General features: G+C 37.4%; 1 protein-coding gene across 1 annotated transcript in view; it reads left to right on the plus strand.

Annotated features, from left to right (window-relative positions):
• Positions 1-20637, plus strand: part of Vps13D (vacuolar protein sorting 13D) — a 232858-nt gene that overhangs the window by 140143 nt on the left and 72078 nt on the right. The window contains 4 exon segments of the mRNA XM_067121872.1: positions 377-555; positions 2838-2982; positions 3168-3376; positions 20307-20324. Coding sequence (XP_066977973.1) covers positions 377-555; positions 2838-2982; positions 3168-3376; positions 20307-20324 — 551 coding nt within the window.

Below are 20637 nucleotides of genomic sequence, written 5' to 3' on the forward strand. Positions count from 1 at the left end.
ATCCAGATGAAAATAAAAAAAACAAAAATGGAAATTAGGATCTCATTATAACACCACCATCCTCCACCACAAGTACATAATTTCTGAAGTTCCAGTCTCCTTAAACAAGAATTCCACTGATGTTTTTATGTAGGTTTTGTTGTGTTAGTCATGTAGAACAGTGAGCACTCTTATTTACAGTATAATATTCCCAAATTTTATTTTAGTGGTGTGACCCAGTAATCACACATACGAGTATTATGTAATTATATTTTTATTGCAAACATATTTGCCTTTTTTAAGAATACTATCATTACAGAAAGTATCATGATGATTGACTAGTCATTTTTGAGAAGTTTCTCCAAATAAATTTCCATTTTTCTTTACATGTTTACAGAAAGACCCAGGAGCACAGTCAACTTGGCTGCGTGCTATTCCGGGTTGCTGGCTTCCTTTTCACTGGCCTCGTATTGATAAGGATCAGCTTCTCTGTATATGTCTTCGTGATGTACCAGGGTGCAATTGGTCAGGAGGCTTTCTTATTGAAAAAATAGATTCATTTTATCTCAACATAAGGTAAGTATTTTCACTACAGTGGATTTTTACCTAAAATAATTTGGAAGGGTATAAACAAATTCAAGAATTGCTGAAGAGTAGACATTGTTTAAACATATTAGAGATGTGAAGTTCTTGAAAACCTTTTGTTTAAAGCTGTTGTGCAGAGGATATGAGAAGTTCAAGGGGTTATAAATGCACTTACAGGGAGAATGCAGTTAGTGTTTAATAGAGTGAGTATGATGTTTCATGAAGGAAAAGACAAGATTACTAGATAACCTTTTGCAAATTAGAATCTGAATGCAGTTCTGATTTAGAAGAATAGCAGTGTGAGGAAAAATATAAGAATGCTTGAACTCACTGGTGAGTTTATAAATAATTTTAGGAAGAAAATGAGCTGCTCTTTAGAGATGTTGGGAAAGAGTGGAATGAATAAATAGAACTTCAAGTAGTGGCGTTTTTAAGGTATTTCGAAAAGATGGTGATTTTTACATCGACAAGAAGAATAATTTGAGGCTCCTTTTAGTCTTGATAAAAGGAAGGCAAAGCTGGTTGATTGCTAGTTGATACTGAACTAAGAGTGGTGTTTACAATGCATGATACTGACTATACACAACTCTTGGAAAAAAATATGTAGAAAGCAATTAGATGAAGGGTTGAAAGGTAAGTAATTGGGAAGGAAAAAATTCCTTTCCATTTATGGAAAAGTAATGAAAAATAGTTGACAATTTATATGATTTTGATTATGATGATTTGTGTGGTTGTGCTCATGTACTTATAATAATTGCTGGAAAAGAGTTGATTGACAAAGTAATGGGAAAGTTTGCTTTTATATGTAATATGCAAACATTATGAATAACTTGAGAATAACTTGACCTGGAATGTTATACAGAATTGAAGTCATTTCTTATTTGAGAAGGTTCTTGTCAACAATAGCCTAAGAGTACTTTTTGAAATTTTGGAGGAGTGATTAGTATTTATTCGGCTGATTATGCGATGGAAGTGATTGACTTGTATTACTTTAGGGGCATAAATGTTACTGATGATGGTACAAGTAAAATGAAATGTATGCTAATCATTGTTTTCTTTAGTGTTGTGGGAAGTTATGAAAAAGATTTATATAAAGAAAACAGAAGCATGAATGTATGAGGGTTATTAATCTTAGTCTTTTAATTTTATAAATGAAGATAAAAAGTAAAACACTATTTGAATATTGCAACCATATTTTGAGAACTGGTAAAATATGGTTTTTGTCAACATGGTATAGGTGGCCATTTCCCAAGAAGGAGGGAAAATAAACAATTCCCTTGAAATTTTGGAGCTTGAGAAGAGGCCTGATTAACCCGTATTTCTGATTTCCAGTGTCCTCCTGACAGATATTGTTGGTGTGATTGATGATAGCAGATTCCAGCTCGCTCATTAACATATACTTAAGTAAAAGGGAAGAAGCCGGAGTTTATTAGATTCCGTGCAGCAATTGTAATGAGATTTATGTGGGGAGATGGGTTACAAGAGCACAAAAATGTTACTTCGAATCATTAAGGTATAAATTGATGAAAAGTAGCTGTCTAAAAGATCAATGTTTTTTTTAATCCTCAGGCCTTTTCTCAAGTTGTTCCAGGAAACACGACCACCAGACGCATGCCAAAATGATTTTTTCCCTCCTTCTTGGAAACGGTCATGTAAAATGCCAAACTCTTGTAACATTTCATCTGTCCATATTTTACAGTGAACAGGGGCACAGAAGAAAATGTGGTTGCACTTAGTTCAAATAGTGTTTTATGAGCCTTTTTATCTTCATATCATACTGTGGTATTACAATAAAAGACATTCATATTTATAAATGTTAAATGTGTACATATAACCAGAATTATACATTTCCTAATTCACTGCCTTCTAAGGTTATAAAAGAAAAGTATTTAAAAGTCTTATACTGTTGGCTGCTGAAATGATTTTGTAGAAAAAGGATTAAAAAGAAAGGCCCTGATATTTGAAAAGTTCTTGAATGAAGTTTATGCAAGACATAAGTAAATGGTATGGTGTAGGTTAGGGGTTAGCAGCAGGTGAGTAACTGTAAAATGACCCATTTTGACCCTTTTATATTACTTAGTCTGAATGTGTCAGCGACTGGTTTTCTTAAAACCACTCTTTCTTATGAGAAATTACTTTCCATTTGAGAATATTTTGTTTTTCTGATTACCATACCTTTGAAACAGATATGAATAATGTAGATGTATTTTTTTATTGGAAAGAAAATTTGGGATAACAAGTTTACCACTGATTCATAAATTTCTTTTCTTCAGAGACAACAATGGTCATTGCTTCTTTATGAGAGTGGAGATTATAATTAATGATGCCACATACTTTATAGTCTTCACTGATGCTGAAAGCCTTCCACCACCATTCAGAATTGATAATTTTTCTGAAGTTCCTATCACATATTATCAGGTAAGATTACATTTCTATAACTAAATAGAGTTACTCCTTTCTTAATTGATTTTTGAAAATGAGACAATATTTTAAGAGACATCTTGTTGTTTATCTTTAATGAAAAGGTAAATGGAATACCTGACTGTTATGAATGCTTATGTAATTCATTTCATGTAAATAAGAATATTTTATTAATTGAACAGACTGGTACTCAGGAGGAACGCTTGAGAACAAGTGTGAAGCCTCGCTCGTGTGTTTCGTATGCTTGGGATGATGTTATGCTGCCTCCTCATTTGACTTGTGTTGCACCAGGAGGAACATCTGCTACTTATAATTTAAATGTTTTGGGAGAAGGAGCTAGGCTTACCTATGAAAATTTCATCTATATTGCCCTCACCGGAACTTTTACCAAGTGAGTGCTCTTAATTTTCTCATGGAATGTAATGTTTATTCATGATGATGTAAGCACTTTTATTTTCATCATTGTAATCAAGTCCTGTAGGTTGTATTCATCACACACTGCTTGAAAATTGCACCTTTGAATGATTTTTTTTAGTGATTTTTTTCTTTTTAAAAAATTATAAAAAATGTATATGTATATATGCATATGTATACATATATATATATATATATATATATATATATATATATATATATACATGTATATATATATATATATATATATATATATATATATATATATATATATATATATATATATATATATATATATATATATATATATATATATATATATATATATATATATATATATATATATATATATATATATATATATATATATATATATATATATATATATATATATATATATATATATACATATATATATATATACACCCACACAAAATTGTGCCCACAATAATTATGGTAATAAATGGCCTGTTAATGGCAGGGATTCCATTTCTGGCCAAGCGATGATAACCGAAAATCGTTGATAACCGAAATATATCACAATAATTATGGTAATAAATGGCATTTACAACATCGTAAGTGCCAGTAAACCACTTAACGGCTGATAAACTACTTAAGACGATGCTAAAATCGCTTACCGTTGCCGAAAATCTGGTTAACGACATCATCAGCCATGCGTCATAGAACTGAAAGGTCGTTAACCGATGCTGCTGGTGAGCGAGGACTGCCTGTGTGAATTTTCTGTGGAACGCATTTTTCAATAAATTGCTGAAAATTTGGTAGTTTGCGGATTTTTTCTTAAAAAAATATTCACTGATTCCTGTATTTTCTTGTTAATTGTGTTACTAAATAAATTTGAATCATAAAAAATGTATTTAGTCACAAAAATAACAAGAAAATAGGTAGGTATAAGCATTTTTAGAGGGATCTTTGGTGTTCCAGCTATTAAAATACAGAGTTATTAGCATTTTTAGAGGGGGGTTCTAATATATCACAGATTTTTGGTATTCACGGGTGGTTGTGGTACCTAACCCTCATGAATACAGGGGTCACTCTAATATATATATATATATAGTGTCTATATAATATATATATATATATATATATACAGTGTCTGCAAGAAGACTATACATTTTTATTGCAAAAAAATCTATACATGAGAAAATTTGTATATTTTTAACTTACGTCCCTGCCATAGGAAAAGTGGGCAGCGTTTGTGTTGGCTCAATAGTTGACTCAGACTCATTCCACTGCTCTACCAAGCCTACAGCCTTCAGTGAGCCACCCATGCTTGTTGATGAAGGAGCTAATGCACGTTGCTCTTAAGTGCCATCATTTTCACTTTGCCACCCTATAACTCTGCTCCAAGTGGTCAAAATGAGTCAAACTAAGCTTTCAGTGGAAGAGAAGAGCTGTGCCCTCTCCCTATTAGAACAAGGCATGTTTGTGATACGTGCAGCCGCAGACTTGAAAGTCACTAGACTTTCAGTTCTTCAGATGTCAGTTTAAAACCTCAAGAAAGCTGCCGCATCACTAGCCCCCTGCACTGATCCACCCAGAAAACCTGGCTCTAGTGCCCCTAAGAAGACATTTGTTTGTACGGACATGATTATGAAGAGAGAAGTACTAGCAAATCCTTCCATAACTGCCACAGCCATGAAGAAAAAGCATCCTGAACTCCTGAAAGAGGTCTCTCTATGGACTATTCAACACCACCTGCAGAAGGACCTCAGAATGCCTAATCGTCATGCTGCCAAGAAACCCTTGCTAACTGTAGCCAAGAAGAAGAAACAGCTTACTTTCTGCAGTAAATACAAGCATTGGACCCCTGAGCAGTGGCAAAAAGCGATGTTTAGTGATGAAAGCACCTTCAGCTTGGTCAGGGGTGGCTCCAAGATCATCCGTCGTCTGAGTAATGTGTCTTGTTACGACCTGTGGTACACAGTGAAAACAGTGAAACAAAACAGTGAAGCACCCTCAGTGTTATGGTTTGGGGGTGCTTTTAGTGGAAGTAAGGGCAGTGGTGGACTGTACTTTATTCCTAAGAACGTAAATTATATTGATGTTTTGAATGGATCAATCAAAGTGTGACTGCATGATGATCAAAAGATGGGAAAAAGTTCAAGAGTGTGTGTGTGTGTGTGTGTGTGGAAAATGAAATGGAAAAAGAATCTACCTGAAGGGGTGCTGACTTTTGCCAGAATTGCAAATTGAGGTGACTTCAGATGGTAAGAACAAGAGGTACATTGTACTAGGTGTACAATAAAAATGAAAATAAAGAACACATAAGTTACACATTTTGCTTTTTATCCAAACTTTTGCAATGTATAGTTTTTTTGCAGAATAATATATACATATATATATATATATATATATATATATATATATATATATATATATATATAACATATATATATATATATATATATATATATATATATATATATATATATATATGTATATATATATATATATATATATATATATATATATATATATATATATATATATATATATGTGTGTGTGTGTGTGTGTGTGTGATAGAATCTACTGGTCATTTTACCAGAATTTGTTAAGATTGTGGCTATTAGAATTATATATATATATATATATATATATATATATATATATATATATATATATATATATATATATATATATATAGATATATATATATATATATATATATATATATATATATGTATATAATATATATATATTTATATATGTATATATATATATATATATATATATATATATATATATATATATATATATATATATATATATATATATATATATATATTTATATATGTATATTTATATATGTATATATATATATTTATATATATATATATATATATATATATATATATATATATATATATATATATATATATATATATTAACCCCACCTATTTGCAGTTCTGGATGCTTGGCTTCACTTATTCACAGATTTTTCTGTGAAACCTATCTCTGAATTAATTATTTGCAAAAAATTTGGTAATGCATGGATTTTTTCATTGAGAAATATCCACTAATTACTGTATTTTCATGTTATTTTCATGTCTAAATGCATTTTTTATGGTAAAAAAAATTATTTACTAATTTTCAAATATTAATGTAAACACAGTAAAATATTGATAAAATGTATTTTTGATTAATGCATAATAAATAATTAGGTACAGTATTTAACTGTGCTTGTGAATTCCCAGTGTTTCCTCCATGCACTGTAAAAAGAAAATGGGACTGCTTCAATATTGTATGAGAGAATACAGATGTTCCTGAATATGGGGATAACTTGAATAGTTTTCACATTAACCATACCACACCTCACTTGTGACACTTTGTCTTATCCCACAACTTTTCATCAGTGATCAGTTTCTCTTTATCCTTGCATCACTCCTTCCAGCCAGTGAGACAAAATTTGTCTTATACCTACTTTTACACCAAACAAGTCACTCTCTCATCTCCTTGTTTTAACATGCATTACTCTTTCATAGCTTTTAATTATCTCTCAGTAACATACCCTCTATACTATTCTTCCTAAAAGACCCTCCACATTGCCACTGTACTCATTTTTTCATAAGAGTTTACTTCTTCCGTGTATGCCACATACCAATTTTTCCCTTAATATTCAATCTCTTACTTTTTACCCTTTTGCTTAGGAAGGACCAGTGGATTGGGATCCTACTGCACCATTTTCAAAGTCAGAAAAATGATAAGTCACTATCCCATCTTCATATTTTATCATGCATCAGTCTCTCATAGCTTTTAATTACCTCTCAGTAATGTACTTTCTATACCATTCTTCCTAAAAGACTCTCTGCATTGCCATTCTACTCATTCTGTCATAAGAATCTGCTGGCTCCATTTATGCCACATACCAATTTTTCCCTTAATATTCAATCTCTCACTTCTTACCTTTTTGCTTAGGAAGGACCAATGGGTTAGGATTCTACTGCACCATTTTCAAAGGCAGGAAAATGATAAGTTGATAGTTATGAACCATTTAAGGGGAGGAAATGCCCCTTAAATGGTTGAGCAGTCTTTTGATTGAAGAATGCTACTGTTGTTGAAGGAAGCAGGAAATCTAAACATTGCTGTCCTAGGAATTGCTAAATGGCTGGGGTACAGAAATAATGTACCTCAAGGCAAATACCACAGACCAATACCACAAACCTTAGTAAAGTGTTGTGGATCCCTTGATATGCTCTCCAAATGGCAGATGAGCCTCTTTTCATGAGACTTATAGAAACCATACTTTTAAACATCTGACTTACCTGGTAGTTATATATATAGCTTAAGTCCCTGACGCTTGCGCAGAATTTCAAAACTCGCGGCAATCGCCGATGGGTAGTCAGGTGTACCACTAGTGCGCCCTCTACCCAGGTACCTTGAACCATTCCAACTGTTCCTCAGATCTTCCCTGCCGCCATACGGTTTGCATCGTTAAAATTTTGCTCGTTTGGCCCGTGATTTTCACAGAGTTTTTGGTGAAGTACACTTTGGCTTTGGCTTTCGCTCGTTTTTGGATTTGATTTGGATTTTCTGGATTTGTTAGATATTGTTGATTTTGACCTTTGCTCGCTTTGGATTTTTCTTACGATTTTTCACTTTCCAAGATGTCTGACTCTGCTTCGAGTGTGAGAATGTGTGTGAGGGTGTAAAACCCGGCTTGCTAAAGCCTTGGATCCCCACTCTATTTGTGTAAAATGCAGAGGAAAAATTGCGAGTTAAAGGATAGATGTGATGAATGTTTTGGTTTATCAGAAAGAGAGTGGATGGATTACTACCGATATGTTTCTAAGCTTGAAAGGGATAGGATCAGAAGAGCCTTCAGTAGTAAATCTCGCTCTTCTAGAGATAGTCAGGGGAATTGAAGATTCTCCTCATATCAATCCTATTATTCATTCCCCAGTAGTGGTAGTCCCAGAACCCCCACTGATACTGATAAAGGAACCAACCTTCAAGGACATGATGGCGACCATTCAAACCCTTGGACAAAAGGTAGAATCCCTCTCAAGAGACAGAGAGGATTATGGTCGAATGTCAGAGATCTGAAACATTCAAGTGCTAATGAGAAAAATAAGAGTGCAAGTGTTGTGGAGGTGCGGTTGCTCGGTCCTGTCGTGCTCTAGTCTAGACCTCTTCCAAGCTCACCAACCCCTGTGAGAAGGAATGTCGACAGGCGAAGGGAGGTGAGAGGCTTTAGCTACCAGCAGTCGTCCCCTCGAAGTACCTGTTGGCGCTTCCCAGGGCGCTCACCCTCGCCATAGGAAAGGCGAGGTTAAAGTGTTTTTTCATCCTTGTCGGAGGACGCTGTTACTAGAAGGACTGGCGATCCCCGACCTTATCGAACCCCAAAAATAACTTCCTTGGTGGAGCGGCGTAAATGGTTTGACACTTCCTACTCGGGATGTAGTCACTGGAGCAGCCCAGAGCGTTCCCCTCTTAGTTCGGACAATTGCTCTCCAGTGAAAAGCAGGCGTATGTTGTCGCATGGCGGCCGTCTGCTTCGCTGATGACGAAATAAGACCGGGGCGTCGCCGAAACTTCATTTCAACGTCGCATCGATGAAAATGAATTAGTAGTTGATATTGCGGCTCCCCATGTCGATCCCCAAAAACAGGTAGCTCAGATCAGTCTAATTCCAGGACATGCAACGGAAACTCTTCCCTGATGCAAGTCTTTCAGCCTGCAGATAAGACGGATGCAGGCGTTTGTCCACCATGGCTGTCAATATCCCCTGAGAACTTTGACCGATGTCGCACAGGCGGCCAGCTCTCAAGTGACTTCAGGTGCGGCGGGACAGCGAAACGTGAAAAATGTTTTTCCTATTCAAAAACCTCAATCATTTTACGTCAGCCTGAGGAAGCTTTTGACAGATGTCGCACAGGCGGCCAGTTCTCAAGCGACCTTAAGGTTGGGACGGAACAATGATTGTCAGAAGTCTGGGCCGCCAGGGCGCCCGAGTAGCTCAAGAGGATGGACGCCAGGGCGCCAGGCGTCAAGATCTTGGTCGCCAGGACGCCAGACGTCAAGAATCTGGGCGCCAGGACGCCAGGCGTCACGAAGACACCAGGACTTCACGAGACTGGACACCAGGGCGCCGAAACGTCAAGGTGATACTTTGAAAGAAACGCTTCTTTGGTTTTGGTCAATCAGAAGAAGAGATTGATGATATCCCTCAGTCTCCTGTGGATCTGATCGAACAAGTTTCGGAAGAAGAAGATAGTAAAAGGCCTTCAACTTTCATCAGACTTCAAAAACTTATGAAACTTTTGCGGAGGTTTCCCTGAAAACTTTATTCCAGCTCCTCGTTCCCCACCTTCAGAATTTACTCTTGGGAAGAAACGCCTAAGGAGTCAGCTTTTATGAAGATGGTTTTGTCCAAGGAGTCCAAGAGAGCTCTCAAAATGATGAATGAATGGATGCTTTCAAAAAAGAACAAGGAAAGACAGCCCAACGCTTTTCCTCCAGCCAAACTAGCTTCAAGATCGGCGTTTGGTATCAAGCTTGAGGAGAATCGTTCGACCTTGGAATACCTGCCTCTTCCGAGAGACTTCTCGAATCTTGTTGATTCATTTCGCCCAGTGGCCATGGGAGAAACGAAGTTTTGTTGGTCAACATCAGAGTTGGACCACCTCCTCAAAAAGAATTTTTAGGGCCTTCGAGGTCTTTAACTTTCTGGACTGGACCCTGGGAGCGTTAGGAAGAAAGATGGGATTATTCAGCACGACCGACAAAGAAGAATTTTGTACATCTTATGTCATTAATGGATAAAGGAATCAGAGACGGTGCCAGAAACAAGACGGCGCTTTTCTCAGCAGGAATCTTGAAGAAAAGGACCCATCTTTGCTCTTTCCTAGCTAATGGGGTCACATCCAGTCAAAAAGCGAATTAATTTACGCCCTTTTTCTCTCACCTCTTCCCTCAAGACTTGGTTAAAGAGATTTCTACCTCTTAGCTCAGAAAACCACACAAGATCTTATATCGAAGACAGCAAAGAAAGTCTTACCAACGACTTTCATGACTAAAAAAGTAAGGCTGAGGCTTCTGTGCTTCAGGGATCTCAGCCCTTTTACCATCGACCCTCAGGTAGAGGTTCCTCGAGGGTGGGTAACAAGATCTGCAGCAAGGAGTGCCTCTCTAGACAGGAAGAAACAGGACTTGGCGTTCCCCCTTCAGGCAGCGGTAGGTGCCAGGCTGTTAAACTTCTGGCAGGTATGGGAGAAAAGAGGAGGCGGATCCTTGGTCCATTCAACTACTCAAGGATGGATACAAAATCCCTTTCTAAGAAAAGCCCCCGTTGAGACAAACCAATAGATCTGTCTCCCAGATACAGAGACGAGTCAAGGCACAGGCGATTAAACAGCAAGTTTCGTTATTATTGCAGAAAAAAATTGCCAATATAGAAAATACAAAATCTGGATTAGCCAGGATTCTACAACCGCCTTTTCCTGGTTCCCAAGAGCTCGGGGGTTGGAGACCAGTACTGGATGTGAGTGCCCTCAACGCCTTTGTACAAAAAGACAGAAGTTTTCCATGGAAACAACAAAATCAGTGTTAGCGGCAGTCAGACAACACGACTGGATGGTTTCCTTGGACCTTCAGGACGCATATCTCCACATTCCTATCCACCGGGCTTCAAGAAATACCTGAGATTCGTCTTCAGAAACAGGTATTCAGTTTGGGCTCTTTGCTTGGCCTAAACACAAGCGCCCCAAATATTCACCAGACTGATGTCGAATGTAGCGGGAATGCTGCACCTACGAGAGGCATCAGGGCCTCTCTGTATCTGGACGACTGGCTTCTCAGAGCTCCTTCCTTCAATCGCTGTCTGGAGGATCTTCAAACGACAGTCTGTTTATCAGAGGAACTAGGACTTCTGGTAAACAGGCAGAAGTCTCATTTGACCCCATCTCAAGAGATCCTGTATCTAGGGATGAGGATTCAGTCTCGGGATTTTCGGGTTTTTCCGTCACCATCAAGGATGGAACAAACCTTAGTAAAATTAAAGGACTTTCTGGGGAAAGCGGATGTGCTCGGCGAGGAATGGATGAGCCTGCTAGGGACCCTTTCTCGCTAGAACAGTTCGTTTCCTTAGGAAGACAAACCTTCGCCCACTCCAATTCCACCTCAATCGGTATTGGGCAGAGAAAACGGGTTAGAGAAAGAGTGTATCCCCATTTCAGAGGCGATGAAACAAATGCCTTCAGTGGTGGAACGACCCAGTCAAGCTTCAGGAGGGCTTTTCATTAAAACAGAAGAACCCAGACCTAGTGTTGTTCTCCGGCAGCGTCGGACTCGGGTGGGGAGCAACATTGGGGAAAGTTGGAAGTATCAGGATTCTGGACCAGAGAGCAAGAGAAGCTCCACATAAATCAAAAGTTAGCTGACTGCAATATTTTTAGCCCTCAAAGAGTTACAACACTCAGTCCAAGACAAGGTCGTACAGGTCAACTCCGACAACACGGCGGCGTTGGCCTGCATCAACAAACAAGGAGGAACCCACTCCAGGTCACTGTACGAAACGTCGAGAGCAACTCCTTATCTGGGCCAAGGAGAAAAATGTGACATTGTTGACACGTTTCATTCAGGGGAAAGAAATGTGAGGGCAGACAGTCTGAGCAGGAAAGGTCAAGTCCTGGCAACAGAATGGACTCTTCACCAAGATGTCTGCAGAGAATTGTGGCGGTTGGGGTCGTCCATGCATAGACCTCTTCGCCACAGCTCAAGCGAAGAGGATGGAGGCGTACTGCTCTCCTGTGCCAGACCCCGAGGCAATGCACATAGATGCGTTCCTTTTAAATTGGTCCAACCTGGGCGTTTCGCCTTTCCCCCTTCAAGATCATAAACAGAGTCATTCAGAAGTTCGGTGTCCCACGAGAGCGCCAGGATGACTCCTGAGTGGTCCCCCTGGCCAACAAGAGAATGGTTCACAGAGGTGCGGGAATGGATGGTGGACACGCCGAGAGTCTGCCCTAAGGCCAGATCTACTCAAACAACCCCACTTGGAAAGTATCACCAAAACCTCCAAGGTCTACAGCTAACTGCCTTCAGACTATCGAAAAACTCGCAAGAGCTAGAGGATTTTCGAAGGAGGCAGCTAAACGATCGCAAATCTAGGAGGTCATCTACCATCAGGGTATACCAATCCAAGTGGGATATTTTAGAGGTTGGTGTAAAAACAACTCCGTGTCCTCGTCCAGTACCTCTGTGACCCAGATAGTCGGATTTTCTTCTTTACCTTAAGAGAGGCGTAACTTTTCAGTCTCTACTATTAAGGGATACAGGAGCATGTTGTTGGCGGTCTTCAGACACAGAAACTTGGACTTGTCTGCCAATAAGGATCTCAAGACCTTATCAGATCATTCGAGACTACCAAAGAGAAAAGTCAGATCTCACCAGCGTGGAACCTAGACGTGGTCTAAAGTTCCTCATGTCCGATAGGTTCGAACCTTTGCAAGAGATTTCATTTAAAGATCTCACAATGAAGACTCTATTTTTGGTTTGTTGGCGACAGCTAAAGAGTCAGTGAAGTACATGCCTTCAATAAAACCGTCGGTTTAGGAACAGCAAAGCTATCTGCTCTCTACAATTGGGGTTTTTAGCTAAGAATGAGCGGCCTTCACAACCATGGCCCAAGTCCTTCGAGATTATGAATCTGGCAGAGATCGCAGGTGAGGAGTTAGAGAAGTCCTCTGTCCCAGTAAAGCTCTGAGGCGTACCTGCAAGGGAGAAGAATTCTGAGAATAGGTCAGAGGCGCTTTGGTGTTCAGTTAAGCCCTCTCTACCAATGTCAAAGAATCGTTATCCTTTTTCATTAGACAGTTGATAAAGGAAGCGCATTCAGAATGTAATGAAGCGGACCTTAAGCTTCTAAAGGTTAAAACCCATGAGGTCAGAGCGGTTGCAACCTCTGTAGCCTTTAGACAGAATAGGTCCCTACAAAGTATCATGGACTCTACCTTCTGGAGAAGCAAGTCAGTGTTTGCCTCACACTACTTGGAAAGCAAGTACAAGCGCTTTTATGACGATTGCTATACACTGGGACCGTTTATAGCAGCTAACTCAGTAGTGGGAGAGGGACTACCCCTGCAATCCCATAAAACAATGCCCTTGATTCTTGCCTTGGAATAGTTGTAATCTTATGGTTGTTTGTGGAGATTGGACGCAATCTTCCACAATCATTGATTTTAGTCAGGTAATCAGTTTGTTCCTTGGCAGCGCCCGGAACAAGGTTATTATAGGTTGTCTGTCACATAGAGGTTGGTATACCGGTTGGCAGCTCTAGAGGTCTTCAGCCCCTGAGTGGATCGCTGGACCTCTTAAGGAAAGCAGACATAATGAGGGGAGTTCATTGAAGTCAGCTTCCTTAAACCAGGTAAGAACCTTAAGTTGGTTTATTAACCCTTAAGCAAAATTCCAAAGATGTTGGCTGTCTCTGACCCTCCACCAAAGGTGTCAATCAGCTATATATATAACTACCAGGTAAGTCAGATGTTTAAAAATGATATTTTCATAATAAAATAAATTTTTGAACATACTTACCTGGTAGTTATATATGATTAAATTCCCACCCTCCTCCCCTCTAGAGACTAGGGGCATGGAAGATCTGAGGAACAGTTGGAATGGTTCAAGGTACCTGGGTAGAGGCGCACTAGTGGTACACCTGACTACCCATCGGCGATTGCATGAGTTTTGAAATTCTGCCGTCGTCAGGGACTTAAGCTATATATATAACTACCAGGTAAGTATGTTCAAAAATTTATTTTATTATGAAAATATCATTTCTCATTCCTGTTGAATGCCAGGAAAGGAAATCAGTAAAATTCTTGGTCTCCTGCTGGGATGGAGTCACCAAATGTCCAAAGCTTAGGGTTTGCTGTCCCTATCTATGAACTTATTTTTCATATCTATAGTTTTCAGTTGAATACTTCTCATTAAATAGCATAGTGCACTTAAACATTTAAGTAAATATTGTTTAACACATGACAGGCCAACAAAAAGTGTGAAGGTGTGACCCAGATACACATACATATGCTGTAACTACACACACTCACACACACACACACACACACACACACATATACACACATATATATATATATATATATATATATATATATATATATATATATATATATATATATATATATATATATATATATATAATATGTGTGTGTGCATATAATTTGTGTGTATGTGTATACACATACAGTTTGGTGAATGATGAATTGTTCATGTAAATCAAGAGGTAGAATATTAAAAGAAGGAAAAGTTTTTGAAAGTAAAAAATATTTTAAGTGTACAGTATAATTAATTCACCCTTCCCCAGTACCCCTAACTACGTATTGCAGATTGAAAGAGTCAGCTGTTCATAAAGAATTTGTTAGTGAAAGAGGACCATCACAGTGGGAAGATGAGGTCATCTAGTAAGAAGAAAGGTCAAGGGTTAACCATTGTTCATGGAAGTAAGACAAGTCAGCTAGGAACAAATTCAGAGAGACTCATTCATGTGTACAGTGAGTTTTGAACTACAAAGGACCTAATCAGGCCTAAGCCTAGTTAACATCGACCTAGATTTGAGTCCAGTTAGGAACAAGCCAGTAAACATGGAACTGTTCAAGAAAAATCCATCCTCACTCAGACTGAGCCAGAACAGACCTGGTTAGTCAAATTAGGTACTGCAGGCAGTCCCCGGTTATCGGCGGGGTTCTGTTCCCGACGGCATAACGACAACCGAAAATCGCCGCTAACCGAAAATCAGCAATAATAGCACTGATCCCTGGTTAGCGGTGCCGATAACCGGTTTAGTGGCGCCGATAACCGGTGATCAGCGCCGCCGATAAGAGGCGATCAGCGCCGATAACCGGTTATCAGCACCGATAACCGGTTATCAGCGCCGATAACCAGTCATCAGCGACGAAAATCTGGTTATCGTCGTCGCTAGACAAGTGCCGTAAAACCGGATCGCCGGTAACCGAGGCTGCCGATAACCGGGGACTGCCTGTATATATGTTTCCTGACCTAGACCCAGTCAAGACAGACTGGAAAAAAAGGAGCCATCATTGAAATGTTGTGATAAAAATACCTTGAAAGATTCAGTCATTTAGCAGAGACAACCATTTCATACTATAACTGCAACCAGTATTCTGCAGCTTGGGTAGATGGGTAAAAAGTTGTTAAAAGAATATCATAAACTGGAGAATGAGATGTGTAATCCAAGATATGCATCTCTCTCTCTCTCTCTCTCTCTCTCTCTCTCTCAAAATGATTTAAGTAATGATATTGAGCAAAAATGCATCACATTTGAGACAAACCATCACAAGAGACAGAAATAGCTCCCAGAATCAGTGTCAAAAACTAGACAAATGATTAGGAAGACAAAGTTATAATATGAAGATAGGATTGTGTCTTGAGCAAAATGAAATTCAAAAGCATTAGACCCTACTCACAAAAAGTTAAGTTCCAAACGGCTGTTTGTACCTCGATTTGTTTGTAAGTTGGATTTTAATATGTAGTGCATAATTTTTGTTGAAGTTTACATTCAAATTTTTTTTTGGCCACCTATTCTGCTAGTAAGAGTTTTTGTAAAGAACAGAAGAACATGAGGAAGAAGAAGAACCTATTCCTTAATCCCTTCCCTGATTATCTCAAGTATTCTTGTGATTAACTACCATGTATTCTTCTTATAGTCACGAGAAAATTTGTTCATACTTTTAAAATATTCCTACGTATTTCTATCTTCCCAATTTAACTCAGTCTGTGAAGAATACCCATTTTCTATATTTCCCATTTATTATATTTAGTACTATGTATTTTTTAAATCATGCAGTATTATAAGGAATTACTTTGGATGCTAGAAAGGCAGAAAGAATACTAAATTTTGAATGTTGCTTGAATCTAAATTTTATTTTCTTCTTTTTACCTTTCTGACATCCAAAGTAATTCCTTATAATACTGCATGATTTTGAAAAATACACTATATATAGAAAATAGAAAATTTAGAAAATGGCTATTGATCACAGACAGAATTAAATTGAGAAGATAGAAATAAACGGGAATATTTTAGGAGTGTGAACAAGCATTCTCTTGATGTAAGAAGAATGTGCAGTAGTTAACCACGAGAATGCTCTAGATAATCAGGGAAGGGGTTAAAGGAACAGGTTCTTCTTCTTCCTCATGTTCTTCTGTGCTTTGCAAAAATTCTTACCAGAAGAATGGGCACCCAGAGCAAAATTTGAACTTATAGGTGGCAAAGGGGAGTGCTCCAAACAAAATTTTAACTTGTGACCCCCCCCCATCTGTTCGTATCTCTGAAGGTTGTTAAGTTGAAAGTTCATAAGTAGGGTAGTGTCCGTATACATACAGTATGTGAACACTTGAAAACTCATCAAGAATACGTGGTAAATGAATATTTTGTTGCTGTGTACACTGGTGAAGACAACTCAGATAATTCCTATTGTCCTAACACGCTACCGAGAAAATGAGCTGTTACAAAAAATACAGACGAATCATTAAAAATTAAAATAAGAAAGTAAACCCAAATCAGTTCCCAGGTGAAGATGGATTCCACCTAAGGTTGCTTAGGGAGGTAGAGGAAGAAATTGCTCTTCAGTTAGAGAAAAGAAAGCAATGAAGGATTGGAACCTGCAAGTGTTGCACCAATAATCAAGAATACAGTAGTTCTACAGACTAACTGGGCTTTTCAGCTTGACTTCAGTTCCTAGGGAGATACTGGAGTCTGTCTTAGCAGACAACTTAGTGAGATATCTAGAAGCAAACAGTCTAATTCTAGATAGGTATCGTGGAATTGTAATAAAAGATCATGATTAACCAACCTTTAAACTCCTTCTGTGCCATATTTTGCATATACAATATAATGAAAAAAGAGCAATAGATAGACTTATCTGATTTCCAGAAATTGCTGTATGACATTCTTTTATTGGCAAAAAGTTTCAATTGGGTTTGCCTCATGGTTTGTTCCTTGTTCCGTATTTCACTATACATAAATAACCGAGACTTGGGTTGACTAGCAAAACAAGCAGTTTGCTTATAGGACAAACATGGGTATGAATGCTAATGACAGTTGCAAGAGATCAAGGGAAAGTTTGTGAATGGTCAGTATAAAGGCTAAATCCATTCAACTTAGACAAATGCAGAGTAGCACATAGGTTGTGCAAACAAGAATGCCAGGTATGACCTACTTGGCAGTGAGTTCAAAAGAATTTATAGTAGTGATTTACATCCCTGTAAACAATGTATAGAAGATGAAAAGTAAGCCCCCAAAACACTGGGTTACACGCAATGTTAAATTACCACTCAGAAGAAGTAGACATTGCTAAATTTTTACAAGGCACTAGTTAGAACCCACTTAGAGCATGCTGTTCATTGGTGGCAATTCTAGAACATAGAAAATTATGAGCTGTACATGCAAGAGCAACCAAACTAGTACTGTACCGTCAGTCAGATATATTGGATAACAAAAAATGCTAAAATGCCTCAAGTTGTACTCCCTAGGAAAGCACTAAGAAGTCAGTTAATAGCAACATTCAAGATACTCAAAGGTCTAAATGTATACTATAGGAATCTATGTACCTTAATTATTAACCAAACTAGATCCACGAGGTGGAAACTAAAGGGTTCTATACCAGCTACTGTGGGAACTGAAGTTGTGAAGGTTACCACTACTGGCAAGTTCAAGAATAGATTACATAAAATGCTAGGCATGCACTTGTGATTTGTTTATTATTTATTTTTTAAAGGTGACATCTCAAATGGACTAGTAAATCTTTTAGGCACCTAAAAAAAGTTATCAGCATAACTGCTGCTTAATTGAAGAAGCATAACCTAACATTGGCGCACACTTTCGTTTTGAATTATCCAGTATTATATTGCCGTTATAATAAGTGTGGAAGCAAATTGATATGATAAAAATAATATTCTGTTCAGATGTTTGTTATGCAAGCTGTTAATGTAGTTTGGTACAGGTGCATTTCAACTTTCACTTATTTTTATGTGTTAGATTTGATTCATAGTAGTCCCAGCAAAATGGGTAGGTAGGCAGCCCACTGCCTCAAACAGTAGTCTTGTTACCCCTATCCCATAGCAATTTAAAACTCTTTGTCTCCTGTTTTACCATCAGAAAGTGATGGGGAGTGGATTTTGTTTGTGGTACTATGATGTTTTTGATGATAAAAGAAGACCCATTTCTTTAAAACATTCTAAAAAAGTCCATGCAATTGCACTGACTATGTCTAAAGTAACCCAAGCAATAGCTGTGGATCTAAAAGAAGGTTCATATCTGAGTGAACAAAAATGATACTGAAGAGCTCGAGAATCACTTTCCTTCCTCTTTTGTAGCTATGGGCATTAATGGCAAGTATTTTAGTAGGTTTGTAATTTTTATGAATAAGAAACAAAGTAAAAATATGTTTCACCGATAGAGATTTGTTAATTTTTCCCATTAATCTCTCCTTAATCTATACAGCAAGTACACTTCTTTGGTCCTTAGGTAGAGTCAGGAAGTAAGTGCTCTTAGTAGGTAACAGGGGATTTCCCAGGAGGGAGGTTTCATCCATTCCCTAACTACCCCTTCACTCATGTTGATCAGCAGTTTAGTTCCTAGTTTGTCCACAGGGGTTATACTGAGGCTTAGGAAGAACTAATTCTTGGGATATAGTTCTTGGTTTTCTGTGGTGAATGCTGATCACTGCAGTAAAAGCAAGGATAATTTTTTGCTTACTCTAATAATATTCATGATCATGTTAAGGTTTGGTCATATTTTGTCCTTAATAGTCTATTACTATGATTGATTGTTACCACATTGTTAGACAATCATTATTAATTTCACCTAACTTAAAGGTGTTGAAAGACTGAATGCCTCAGGCTTTGAAGATCTTAGGCACAGTCTTTTCTGTGAGGAAAATTCTAGGTTAATTCATGCTCTGATTTATTTAAAAGTTGAATTGTGTTGTATCAAGGGAAGATACTGCTGTAAGCAAAGTTAACAAGTTTCTGTATGAGTATTTTGCTTAATTACTATATTCATGCTCTTTGGTTACAGCTTTCCTTAACAACTGGTTACAGCTTTCTGTAACAGTACTCAACTTCAGTGATCTTTTATTTGTTTTGCATATAACTATGACTTAGTCATTGTTATCTAGCTGGTTGAAATTTCTTGGAGTAAACTTGGTGCAAACACCCACAACAGGAAAATTATACAGAAAGTATTTTTTATGTCATTTTTAATGCTAGAAAAATAATTAATAGTAGATAAATCTCTTTAATTACAATGGTGCTCTTAGCAGTTTTCCAATTTTCATGTACAGTATAAGCTAAAAGTTATTAATAATTTTCTTTGTATATGAAAAGTAAGTTTTTTCAGTATATTTATGTATGCCTGTATAGAGAGAATAAGGTTCATAGGCATTTGAAGTGGAAATTGTATGTAGTGTCCGTATTTAAATGTGCATCTATCAGAAGTTTTGAAATGACGAAATAAGCAAAGTGGACTATAATGTATGATAATAGGATGTGTATTCACAGTTTCTAGATACATACAGTTTTCAGTTACTTTAATCCTTTTATACAAATAGTTTTTGTAAAATAGTTTTTACAAGTATTTTCACACATGTAATTTTTCCAGTTTAGGTTAACCATATAAATATTGAAGTACCCCAGCCGAGTACATCTTTCGAACTGTTGATTGTTTAGTAACTCAGAATAGTGATGCTCTCCATCCCTGTTTATTTGTTGAGGATCTTAGGCCAGAATATTTAAAAAGTTGAGTAGCTTAATTTTTCAAGTCTATTTTACCGAAGTCATTTGTGAAAAGGCTACCCTTAGGTATTTCTCATTTCCATATCCACTAACTCTGCATTTCTTATCCTGTGAAGGTGGTTACCCTTCCACATGTAAGTACTGGCATCTGATCACATGTCTGGAATGTTGTCCTTCACCCTTGCCTGCTTCCCACTGCTGTGCACTTAAGACCACAGAAGAAAGTAATATGCTAGCGTTACTTTATTTTGTATTTGTATTAGGTTAGTGGTGATACATAGAATCTTTTATTATTGTATTAGGCGACCAGGTAAGATGGGCATAGTACATGATTTTTAGGAAGTCTGTTGGTTGCTTACATCAAATTTTGAAGGTATGGTAATTTTCAGTACAGGTATATCCAAATTTGAATCAATTTTTAATTTTTTCAACTGGTAGTTTTTTGTT

The sequence above is a fragment of the Macrobrachium rosenbergii genome, chromosome 20, assembly GCF_040412425.1.
Source record: "Macrobrachium rosenbergii isolate ZJJX-2024 chromosome 20, ASM4041242v1, whole genome shotgun sequence".
Taxonomy (NCBI): domain Eukaryota; kingdom Metazoa; phylum Arthropoda; class Malacostraca; order Decapoda; family Palaemonidae; genus Macrobrachium; species Macrobrachium rosenbergii.